Below are 13,090 nucleotides of genomic sequence, written 5' to 3' on the forward strand. Positions count from 1 at the left end.
GAAAAAAAGAAAGAAGGATTTTTGTGTTTTTAAGATTCATTGACTGAAGTCATTTGCATCTTTAATCAAGGTTTCCACTAAGCATAATTTTCTGAGCAGGCTCTTCCAGGCTCAGGTACGGTATGTAATAAGACAGAGCCTAATTCATTAGAAGTTTGTTAAGAATGGTATGAGAAATGAATGTAAGTAAAGGCTGAGTTGTTGGAACAGTGTGTTATTAGTAACAGTGCATTGCCTAGACAGAGAACACTAGATTCTATAAGGAGAGCATATGTATTAATGTAATGCCAAGAAGTTTCAGTTGGCAACATAGTAATTTGCTCAAATGGTAAAATTCAGGAGCATTCAGCCTTTTTTCAGCCAAGAGGCTAAATTGGAATTTACTCGTTTATTACATGTTTATCAGCTGTGGCCAAGAGTAAATTCAAAGAACAGCAACATATGAGACATTTATGAATATGTGTCATAAAGAGAATCATACAATATTTGAATAGTTTTTGTATGAATTAAAAATACCCTCTTATATTCTGCAGTTTCCTTCTCTTCACATTTACCATAGATCAGAGCGGCAGCGATTTTGACTCGGTCACAACCTCTCCAACATTAAACAGCGATGCTGCTAAACATAGGATTGCCATCAAACCGTCAGCTCGTAGACCCTCCAGCAGAATCAGGTCACCTCAGGTAAGCCATTTCCACGATAGTTTGTGAAGTTTTTTTTACCTTTGTGAACCTAGTTTTTATTTCAACCTAAAGTATTTTCTATTGTGAACCTGAGGTCACTGGTTCAAATCCTATGCCAGCCTCCCCCTCCACCCTCCCCCCTCCCCCCTCCCCCCAAAATTACCTTTTGCTATTCTAAAATTTAATTTGTACAACAAGTGATTCCCCCACCCCCCCCCCCCCAGATTTTTAAGTTTAACATGGATTCGAACATTAGAGTATCATAATGTATCATTGTGTCAAATATAAAATAAAAAGATTTGGTTTTGAAGAGAGTGCAATTTACATAACTTTATTCCACACACTATTAAATTCGACATGGTCTTGTCATTCTTGTTTATTTTGAAAAAGTGGAAGCGGCTCTTGCCTTTCAGGTTTTAAACATTTTGTCCTTCTTGCGACTTTAAGGCAGCACGCCAACAGTAGTACCCGTTTGCACTCAAGAATGTAGGCATGCCAGGGGTCTTTGCATTTTTGATGAAGCCAATAGAATTTAGAGTACATTGACAGCTAAGGAACTATTCAATTGTGTCACATTTCAAGGATAATTATATAACAAGGCTGCAAAGGAAGTGGAGCTTTTAAAACCTATGTACCATAATGACATGGCAGACAAACTGCTGTATTCCATATTCCTGGACTAAGCAAGGGGTTTATATCTGACAACAATAGTTTGCCTTCAATTTGACAACCATCTCCAGAGTAAGGACAAGATAGTCAGATGGAGTTTGCTCTTATATATATCTAGAATATTCTTTGTCTTCTCTGTTTAAACTGTCACATTTGTCTGTCACTGGAATAATAATTTGCAGCGTTACTACTTAGCAACCTTCCATCATTGTTGTTAAAGTACTATGGACACTTAGCCAATTTGCCCCATATTCAGTTATAGATATATACATATTTTTTTATTACTTTCTTATTACTTTTTTTTTCTGTTCTCCTTTCTTCTTATATTTCATTTATTTTTGTGTTTTATTCCTTTGCACTATGAATTCATGACCTCAATTTTCCATTAAAAACCTGATTCTGATGGTTCACAATGTTTTCCAACCCTGGTTCTGTGTACAAATAGTACTCTCCAATATGCATACAGTATATGTGGCCAGTTGGCCAGGAACAGTATTTCGCACAACTTGTTGCCAAGCAATTTGACATCCTTTTTTCCCCCTATGGACATGATGTGATATTTCCCTTGAAGTAAGAAAGTAAAGAATCATGTCTGATATTGAATTGAAGTTGACAAGATTTTAACCTTGTCTCTGAAAGTAATGAACGACTTCCCTGTTTGACTCTTCAAGTAAGTTGATCAAATTTCACATTGGCCAGATACGCACTTGGATGCTAATCATTGTGAGAGTCAATGCAATTACATGGTGGACAGGGAAGATTGAAGGAACTCGTACATGAAGAAGAACATTACGATGCTGCCAAGTTAACAACATGGAAATACTCACACCCACGCTTCTGTGACAGACTAGCACTTTGCACGCTTTTGAAGATATAACCTTGGCCTCAATTTCAGGTAATTTATTCCCCACCTGAAGCTATCTCTACCCTGACCTGGATTGAAACACCAACATGGTTGTAGAGGAGGACATCATTCTACAATGTCTTGTTTGTCTTACCGTCCATGTTTCTTGTTCTCTCTGCAGCAGACAACTCCGACAGCCTTTGATTTTGATGCCAACTCGCTCTCCTTCGCCTCTGAAAGTAAGTCCAATAGGAACAGATTTATCAATCGCGATTACTCGTATCTCATCAATCGTCCGGTCCCCAGGCCCCCAGGCCGGCCAGCCACAGCGTTCTCCACGCTGAATGGGAGGCCGAGGCGCCTGGGTAACTACACTTACAAGGTGGTTCCCTCGTGGTGTCGAGGCCTGAACCCACCTTTGGAGGAGTGCGAGCTGGAGAGTAGTATGTCGTCCTCCACCGACAGTGACAGCAGCGAAGACAGAAGCAGTCTGGAGGACTCTGTCCAGATAAACGATTGGCCGGAAAATCAAGAAGTTGAAATAACCGATATAAATACCATGATTAGAAGATGGTCGTCACATGCAAGTGAAGGTATTGCACAGCATGCTGGGTAAAATGGCATGCTGGGTAATAAGGCATGCTGGTTGATAATGCATGCTGCGCAACTATGGTACTGCACGATTGATTAGTGCTTGCGGGACATTTGCATGTGACATGGGTCGGTGGTATTCCAAAATGGGTTGCTGGGTAGTGGCTACGAAAAGTAGGGGAAACTCGAATTTGACACAGGTGCTTTGATTGGTCAAACATTTGCATGCATGGCTTGCAGTACGTGAAAGCCACCCAAGTTCTGAATGTCAGAAGCTTGTTTGAAGTATGTTGCTTTGTTACATTAATGATATTGTAGAGCCTGGATAGTGGTAGTTTAGTTTTTAAGGGTGAAAGAACAAATTTTGATTATCATGCACTTTCATACAAAAATGTCAACAAGGTGTTTGTTGATGGTGTACTGAACACTTTGAACTGGTAAATGCTACTCACTGTCTATTTAATTCCTCTAGTTGTGTACATTTCTAGCATTGCAGTGTGTTAATAAAATGCACGTCTATATTTAATGTGATTTGACAAACAATTGAATGAAACTCTTAATAACTCCTTGAAAGAATCAATTTTGGCATATTTCTTCAGTCAATACATTGGACAAAAGACAAATATTGAGTTGATATAAGTAAGCTCCCAAAAGACAAGAATTTCTTGATAGTGATGATTTGGACCCAGCTTACCAAATTTAGTTCATTGTTGACTTCACTATTTCAAGTTTGTACTCCCTTCCTATTGCTATGGCTCCTATGCTCCTATTTATTTGCAGACTACTTTTTACTGTCAGAGTTTGTGCTGTTGGGCTTTTACACTTTATTAATCACATTGTACAGTTAAGATGTTGTATTTACATCCATTGTAATTCAAATCTTTGGGGTATCTTTCAGTTTAATAATAATAGTTTAACCATCTCAAATGAATTTTAATTTTTATTTTGTCTCCTGTCTCTACCAAAGCTATTGATGAAGAAACCGAGATGGAAGAAAAATCCACCATGAGCATTGTATATGAGAAGAAGGATGCTGAAGGATTCAAAGAAGGGAAACGACCACTAAATGGGATCTTAGACCAGTTAATCGAGGAGTCCAAAGAAGCTTATACCTATGACATTGACCCTGTAGAGGTACCTCTATCACCTACCGAAGTCTCCAGTCTGAGCGATAAAGAAGAAAATGCCTCCATAAAGGAATCTGACAGAAACTTCATGTTTAACTCTCAAAGTGTTAAGTTGGAGGATGCAAATGGGGATGGTCTGGGAGATGTAGCACAGAATGAGGTTCAAGACCTAACGAGGGAAGAAGACATCAGTGAAAGTAAGGTGGATGAACTTGTCGCAGATGACAACCCTGCCGAGGAGGGCATGGAGAGAAGTAGTGAAATTATGGGCCAGTCGGAAGGGAAGGGAAGTGACCATGGTCAAATTGAAATGGAGGTAGAAACGTCTGCAGAAGTGACAGACGACGAAATTAGACTAGAAACAAAAACTGAAGAGACAGAAGGAGTAAACCTAAAGGATGATGAAGTTTTCAAAATTGTCCAAGTTGAAAATGTCAAATCTGAGAGTAAAGAGGATGAGGATGAAAAGACAAATGAAGTAGGAGTAGAAGATGATGTCAAGGAGGAGGAGGAGGAGGAGAAGGAGGAGGATGAGGCAAAGGTAGAGGATATTAAGCAAGTAGAGGTAGAGGTAGAGGATGAGGAAAAGAAAGTTGTGATCATCCAGAAACCTAGTCCATCTCCACGACAGAGGTCACCACCTCAAACAAGGCCAAGGGTGAGCTTTGTACAGGATGAATCTAACAAGGAAGAAACAAAGGATTTGAATGGCAATGAAGACAGACCAGTGTCTGTGAAGGATAGGATCTTAAGGTGAGCCTTTTAATGTTAGGGGTTGGAATGGTGTGGTTCATTGTTTAAGTTCATTTTGAATTATTAGGGGTTGTGCATGTGTGGGAAGGATGGAGGGAGGAAAGTGGGGATTGGTTGGTTTTAATGTTAGCGTGGTTTGGAAAACGGTTCTTTTCTTTGGGAAGGGGGGTGGGTGCTTGAGGAATTGGGTTTGGTATTAGGGTTGGTTTGAATTAGTGTAGCTTTGCTATTGTGTTCTGTTGGATTAGCTTAATTTGGCCTGGATAAATTGGTGCATATACCTACCTTAGTATCAGCAATTGTGAGATCAAACCTGAAATCCTGGCTTGAGGAGCTCCAGTGTAGCTGTAAGCCTATAACTCAATACCTGGTATCAGCAATTGTGAGATCAAATCCAAGATCCTCAGCTTTAGAAGCTCTAGTGTAGCTGTTAAACCTGTAATTAAGTACTTTAATTGGTCGATCCTTGTATGATGGTGAAGGTGCCAGTAAGCTGATCAAATTTCACTCTCAGTCATTCCCTGGGGATGATTGATTAATTGTCTATATATTATACATGAGTAACACCATCTTGTTCTGCTCAGATAATTGCTACCTGTAGACTGTGGATGTAATCAAATTGCCAGCAGTAGGGGTCCGATGGTTAATCGTTGATTAATTGATTAATCGTCTATATATTATCCATGATTAACACCATCTTGTTCTGCTCAGATAATTGCTACCTGTAGACTGTGGATGTAATCAACTTGCCAGCAGTAAGGGTGCGATGGTTAATCGTTGATTAATTGATTAATCGTCTATATGATCTATGATTAACACCATTACATTCTGCTAAGGTACTGTAGCTACTATCTGTAGACTGTGGATGTACTCAAATTGCCAGCAGATGGGGTCTGGTGGTTGATCGTTGTTTAAAGAACAGATAATTCTAGTTTTCACTCGCATGGACAAGTTGGCGCATCACTACATGAAGAGTTGTCTGCCTCTCGATTAGAAAAACTAAGGAGATAAAAGAGTCTGAAGAGAACAGACTAACGCTTTTATACAAGTCTAGCCGACCTGTAGTGTAATTATTTCACCAGGAAGTAAACATGCAGGATATCTCAATTGTTACAATTCACTCAGCTCCTCTGTTTACTCGTCTCAGGTCTTCTTGCAAACTTTCCCCACCTACCCTACCTTCGGACAGTTTGTCATGTAAGGGACGAGGTTATGATGAAGGATCATCATGTGAAACCGGTTAATGTTTTAATGATGTTGAGTATAGAGCATAGAGCAGAGTGCCTTTGATGTACTTAGTTTTATCATACTCAGATTCTGTCAACATCCATTGTTTATGAAATGTTTGTTGGCAAGTATTAAAATGAGACGAAAGAGGCTCTTATCTTATATGTTGTGTAAACTTGACAGTATAAAATTGAATGTGTAAAAGTAAGTGGGCCTGACGTTTTGTTCCTAGCAGGAACTGCTCAATGAAGAAGATCCTGCTTGGGTCGGAACGTCAGGCCAGCTTACTTTTACACATTCTCTTACACAGGCTCTCGAATGGATAAGCAGTTTGCTAACAGTTTTTGCATTAGTTTTATTTAGTATAAAATTGAATTAGAATCTGTGTTCTCATATGTACAAAAGTATCACTAATGTAACGTAATGTATAGTATGAATGTATAGCTGGATTAATCAGTCTGAAGGTGGGATCTAAGGAATTCCATATTTTCTTTATCTTAATCTAGGTTGCAAAGTAAGTCATTCACTTCCTCGCAGCCAGCTGCTCTCATCAAGAGGTCACCTCGATGGACCTTACCAAAGTCTAAACCAAGCTCTCCGAGTCCCACCGCAGTTGAGAGGAAGGTCACAACACCCACTCCTGCGAGTTCATTCCAAGCAGAGGTGAAGGTCACAAGTAGCTCTTCGAGTCCCACTGCAGTTGAGAGGAAGGTCACAACACCCACTCCTGCGAGTTCATTCCAAGCGGAGAAGAAGGATACAAGCAGATCTTCGAGTCCCACTGCAGTTGAGAGGAAGGTCACAACACCCACTCCTGCGAGTTCATTCCAAGCGGAGAAGAAGGATACAAGCAGATCTTCGACTCCCACCGCAGTTGAGAGGAAGGTCACAACACTCACTCCTGCAAGTTCATTCCAAGCGGAGAAGAAGGATACAAGCAGATCTTCGAGTCCCACCGCAGTTGAGAGGAAGGTCACAACACCCACTCCTGCAAGTTCATTCCAAGCGGAGAAGAAGATCACAAGCCCCAACGAGAGCAAAGTAGAAAAGGTGAAAGAAGACACCCCTGAGATAAAGCCAACACCAAGAAGACAGACTCCTCCAGTGAAGGTTAAAACAGTGAATGTATCAATTAGAAGCCCACCTCCAAAGGAGACCACCCCACCGCCAACTCTCAGGAGGGAGAGCAAGGATGAAAACTCCAACAATAAGAGCATAGGTAGATTGCCTTAGTTTATAGCTCAAAATGGAAGTAAAAAACTCAACTCAGTGATATTGCATGTTATGAGTAGTGGGAGAGAAGGTATCAGCAAGAACTTTATAGTTGAATATATAGATAGATATATATATAGATATATATATTTATATATAGATATATATAGATATATATATATATATATATATATATATATTCCTATATATATATATATATATATATATATATATATATATATATATAAATATATATATATATACACACACTTAAGGCAAATATGTCACCAAACAGAACTAGTATTGTTCGATACAGGTGACCAAAGCCTACAGTGGAATTACAACCTTACTGGTTTCGAACCTCTGGACATACAATCAGGGTACATCTAGAGCCTAGTGGTTAGGGTCTCCGCATATAAAGCGGGAGGCCGGTTTTGAATCCCGGTGGAGGCTGGAAGTTTTTTCACTGTTCTGGATTTTCCAACTCACTACAATTTCAATTATATATATATAAACTTTTATACTCACAAGGTTATCATGGTGATTGAATCTAATTGTGGAAATATATATATATATATTTTCATATTTGCATAATTAGATTCAATCACCATGATAACATTGAAAGTATAAAAGGAATGCCTCCTGTATTCTCATCCATATACTACTGAGCAGATATTTGAAGTTGGTTGTAAAATTTTCTGTTATTCATGCCAGGGTTTGTATCCATCATGTTTTTAAAAATCTGTTTTTTTTTCAGTGAAAACTGTGATTAATGTCCAAACAGTGATTTTGTCCCAGCTTTTGCTGCCGACCTTCAAATATAAATTACTTAGCAGGTAGTTTAGACTTTACGCTAGCAGAAAATGTCTGTAATTTATGCAACATCAAACTTTATTTGAATACATTCGCATAAGTGTCGATTTCACCAACTGAAAATTGGTATGCAATTGTGTAGTGCATTAGAATGGTACTATCGCTGCAATATGTTATCATATACTATATATATATAAGTAACATATACTTATATATATGTTATCATATACTCATATACTATTTTTGTATAATAATAATAAATATCATATATCATATATAACACTCTGTGTATAGCATTTAAGTACAGTGATCTTTCTTCTAATATTTGTTTTTTATTTATACCAACAGGAGGAGTAAAAGCACTCATTATGAGATTTCAAGAGACCCAACAGCAAGTTAGCTCAACCAGTTGATGATGATTATACAGATTAGAAAATGCCCGCTGCGACAAAGTCATCGGAATAAATCTCGAACACATTTATGATGCATGGAAGTCACAACTTTCAATTGTGGACAGGTTAAATGGTTACTTGACAGAGATGCCATCAAAGGGTCCTGCAGAAACAGAAGGATTTATGCTGCTTTTTAACCATTTTCATTGGCATCGTAAATAGCCTATCACACAAATTTGTATGGGAAATTGTGCCTTGGTGTATTGAGGCTTGTAGCACTGTTAGGGGTTGTCAGGAAGATGTAATATCATTTGCTGCATATTGATGATCATCACTAGCTTTAATGTAACTGACTGAGTATAGTTGGAAACAAAATGAACTTTGAAGTTTAAAGATGTAACTGGTAATTAAGACTTTTTTTTCTTCAAAACATCAACTCTTAGCCTTGGCCTACAACACATTTGTAGGAGCTGTTCCTAAAGCCAAGTTGTAATAATTTTCATAAACTGTTTATGAGATTTAAGCCCATATGAAAGATTAGGTAATGCTTGTGAGAGTTATTGCAGTAGTTACTGACATGAATCTGATGAAAAGGGGAACATGAGTAAGTTTCCTTAGAAACAAAACCTAAAACCAACTGCTTTGAAAAGGCTAGTTTGCTGAAACCATATTTCTAGGAACCCTTATTCCTTAAATATTTTTACCCAAATTCAACCAATTTAATGTCTTTCATACTTTGGACATATTATTGCCTATTTTTCAGTGATATTCTTAGATAAAAGGTAGCAATAAAATGGGAAAACTATCAGTTTGAAACAACTAAAGGAAATTCACAGTGAGTTGCAAATAATGACCTCATATTGGCAAAAATGTGGAAAAGTTGGCTGAAAAGGATTTTTCTCACATTTTGTGGTGTAAAAACTAGGAATCTCTACCTCACACACACACACAGCGTGTTTTTAGGTTAAGGACTTGTTGATATTGTACAACAACTTACATTACAAACGGTGCTAAATTAATGCTTGCAAATGAAAAGACTTATTGTATTTGCCACTGGCATTTGAAGCACTGGCTGGATACAAATGACGATACATGCAAACAGTTATACAAATTATGAATTTTTTAATTTCGGACATGAGTAATTTCGATTAATGTAAGATATTTGTGTACGAATAATCAGCATTGTCCTGCTTAAACTTCTTCCATAAAGAGTGACAGAATTCAATTATAATAACATGATTTTTTAATTTTTTTCCATAATTTTAGGCCTGTATATCAGTTTCATATGCAAGATATTAACATCAAAGCGTGTTATCAATTTAGAAGCAACTTTTCAGAATGCATTTCAAGTTTAAAGCTCTGTTGTTATGGTAATATCGTTTAAATTTGATAAATTGTGGCCTTAAGCTCCACTGCCATATTTAATGCCTCATTCCATCTGCTGCCTGGCAACCTGCAGCAACAGATATACTATCTGTATTCCTTCTTGGAATAAATCATTTCTATTTGCATAATTGAACATACTGTTTGCAGGTTTCAATTTCATATCAATTATAAAATGACTTAAGTGTTCCATCTTATAGTGACTGTATTTCTTTTGTTTCATGATTGACAAGGACAAATTGACAAGATTAAACTTAAATGACATTTTTGTCTTTAATATGAAAATTTTGTTTTCACATGTCAGACATTTTGTGAAAAAACGATGTCTTATTGATGCAACCCTTAATACTGCCAAGGAAGTATGATTGGTTGGTGGTTTTTTTCACTAATATAGAATCAATGTAAGAGATGTTCTGTTCAAGATTGGTTTTCACAGGTGATATTTCATAAATGATTATAACTATGAAAATCATTAATTCATAAATGCTCAAAACTATTGAAAACAGCAACTAATTTTCTCATTAGTATTGGGCATTCATGTATTCATCTGTGATGTACATCAGAATCTGGGGTATTGCAGGGGTTGGGGGGGGGGGCTGGATTGTTTGTTGGGGAGGGTATGGAAACTTCCAAACACCTTTACAATGCTGCTTATTTGTTTGCCAAAATGCCAAAATTGAGTTGAGTCAAAAAAAAGTTGAGTCAAATCTAGATACCTGCTTTCAGTATGTTAGAGTTTAACTTTTGACATGGCCTATTTACTTTACATTCATTCCTTTAGTTATGTAAACTAGTAATAGCCATTTCAAATGCCACACAATGACAGGATGTGTTCCCAATGGTTATCATTACATCAGTATCAATATTCATTTAGTTGGATCTGAATATTCAGTTTAAGCTGTAATCTATTCTTTCAAGCTGTTAGAGAGATTCCATGGTAATATTCTCATATAAAATGAAATATGCTGTTTTCTTTCAAAAGATTCTAAATATTCATTGAACCAAATGGTTTCCAATATTCAGTGAGGCTGTATTCTTTCAGAGAGCTCTGAATATTCAGTTCAGATGTAGTTCTATCCTTTCAAAGTGTTACAAAGGTTCAGTGGTTGTATTTCTTGTAATTAGTATTTAATATGCTAAATTTCTTTCATAGAGGAGTCTACAGATTCATTGAGCAAAATGCGTATCAGTATCGCTTCTCAGTGTTTTGGCTTAGATCATTATGTTCCCCTTCTTGGGGAATCGTGACACACACCTGACGATGATCACACAGTCACAGTCTCTATGCAAAGAGACTGGGGTTGAGATCAGATCAGTCGTTTGGTAGTTTGGTTTTACGTGCCCAGGTTCTTTCTTGGGTGACTTTTCTTAAAATTATGCTTATCAGCATACAGTGAGGCTGTATTCTTTTACATTATTACTACAACTAGGATTAATTATAAGGACATAGAAAGTCCATCTCCATAAACAAAAGAAGATACTTCCTATGCATATATCCTTCACAAATATGAACATTACCTATGGATATTACCTATCGAGGGTGATTCTTTCGGACGGCTCTGAATATTCAGTTCAGTTGTACTACTACCCTTTTAAGCTGTTACAAAGATTCGATAGTTATATTCTTTCAATGAATGTTTAATTTGCTAATTTCTTTCAAAGGGTCTGAATATTCATTGTGCCAAATGCTTATCAACACATGTTGAGGCTGTATTCTTTCAGACGGCTCTGAATATTCAGTTCAGTTGTAATTCTCTCCTTTCAAACTGTTACAAAGATTTATTGGTTGTATTCTTTCAATGCATGTTTAATTTGCTAATTTCTTTCATAAGGTCTGAATATTCAGTGTCCCAAATGCTTATCAACACATGTTGAGGCTGTATTCTTTCAGAGGGCTCTGAATATTCAGTTCTGTTGTTATTCTAGCCTTTCAAGCTGTTACAAAGATTCAATGGTTGTATTCTTTCAATGAATGTTTAATTTGCTAATTTCTTTCATTGTTTCTTAATATTCATTGTGCCAAGTGCTTATCAACACACGTTGAGGCTGTATTCTTTCAGTGGCTCTGAATATTCAGTTCTGTTGTAACTCTAGCCTTTCAAAATGTTACAAATATTCAATGGTTGTATTCTTTCAATGAATGTTAAGTTGCTAATTTCTTTCATAGTATCTGAATAGTCATCGTGCCAAATGCTTTTCAACACACGTTGAGGCTGTATGCTTTCAGAGGGCTCTGAATATTCAGTTCAGTTGTAAATCTATCCTTTCAAACTGTTACACTGATTCAATGGTTGTATTCTTTGAAAGGCCTCTGAATATTCAAAAAGCTGTTTTCTCTCAAAGTGTTTGACTATTAGTTCAGGTTGTATTCTAATTAAAATGTCGCTAACATTCAGTGAGGCTGTATCCTTTTGGAATGGTTGTGCCTTGTCGTTTTGTAAATACTAAACTTAACATGCAAACAGGGTTTTATCCAAATTTGTATATTTTCTTACTGCACATGTTTATGGTTTGAAAACAAGTTATGCACATTGGAATGGCCTTTTCCAGTTTAATACCTGTCACATTTACTCCTTTTATTTCAAATTACTGTACATTACATAACATAAATGAAATATACTTATCTTCTTCTCTTCTCTTCACATTCTTTCATCTTTTTATTTTTATTTTAACCTGTCTATTTCTCTTTAAAACAAACTTTCATTGATGTAAATAATTTTAATACACATCAGTTTTAAAAAGGGGAAACATTTTACCACAGGGAATTCAAAAATGTATTTAAGAATAGAGTATGCAAAATGTACGGAAAATAAAGATATTTAATCTCGCATCGAATATTAGCACTCTGTCTGCTGGGTATCTTTGTCTTTGTACATTTATTTTTTAATACTGCCATGAATATTTTCATTTGGTTTTTCAATTTGTTCAAAGTAATTTGAACCAATTGTGAACAATGATCCTGGCATTGTTTTATTTTTACCTATTTCATATGATGATATGTTCTTTAAACCTGTACGACAAAAAGTGTTCACTATGGGTGGTCGAGAACTCACATTTAAACTGTTGATTTTTTAATTATCACGTAGCACAATTGATCTTTGAATGGTGATTGTAACAAGGAGTGACAGTTATGGATTTTGTGGATAATTACTTTGTATTCTTTAAGGTGGGTGTCCAACTCCATTTACTCCCTTAATTATGATTCCCTTACAACTTAGACTTGTTTGAAAAGAGTTATAAAAAATTCTACCACCAAATGAAAGATACTGCGTCCGAAAGATATTTACCTTGAAATGTTATTTTATCAACCCTAACACCAGCAATGATGCAGACAATAAACCTTCAATTTTCCAAATGAAAAAAAAAGAAGAAGCATAAACACAAATTATTTGGCA

At 36.6% G+C, this 13,090-nt stretch overlaps 1 protein-coding gene across 8 annotated transcripts in view; it reads left to right on the forward strand.

Annotated features, from left to right (window-relative positions):
* LOC139980329 (uncharacterized) overlaps positions 1-12,830 on the forward strand; it is a 46,224-nt gene extending 33,394 nt beyond the window's left edge. For 7 of the 8 annotated variants that reach the window (XM_071991931.1, XM_071991929.1, XM_071991933.1 and 4 more), the window contains 5 exons: positions 560-684; positions 2,379-2,436; positions 3,756-4,668; positions 6,402-7,114; positions 8,269-12,830. In XM_071991931.1, the coding sequence (XP_071848032.1) occupies positions 560-684; positions 2,379-2,436; positions 3,756-4,668; positions 6,402-7,114; positions 8,269-8,333 (1,874 nt within the window). In that variant the 3' untranslated portion in view covers positions 8,334-12,830. The remainder of the gene's footprint in view (positions 1-559; positions 685-2,378; positions 2,437-3,755; positions 4,669-6,401; positions 7,115-8,268) is intronic. The other variant, XM_071991928.1, reaches the window with a different exon arrangement.
* Positions 12,831-13,090: the final 260 nt, after the last annotated feature.

The sequence above is a fragment of the Apostichopus japonicus genome, chromosome 14 (genome assembly GCF_037975245.1).
Source record: "Apostichopus japonicus isolate 1M-3 chromosome 14, ASM3797524v1, whole genome shotgun sequence".
NCBI lineage: Eukaryota > Metazoa > Echinodermata > Holothuroidea > Aspidochirotida > Stichopodidae > Apostichopus > Apostichopus japonicus.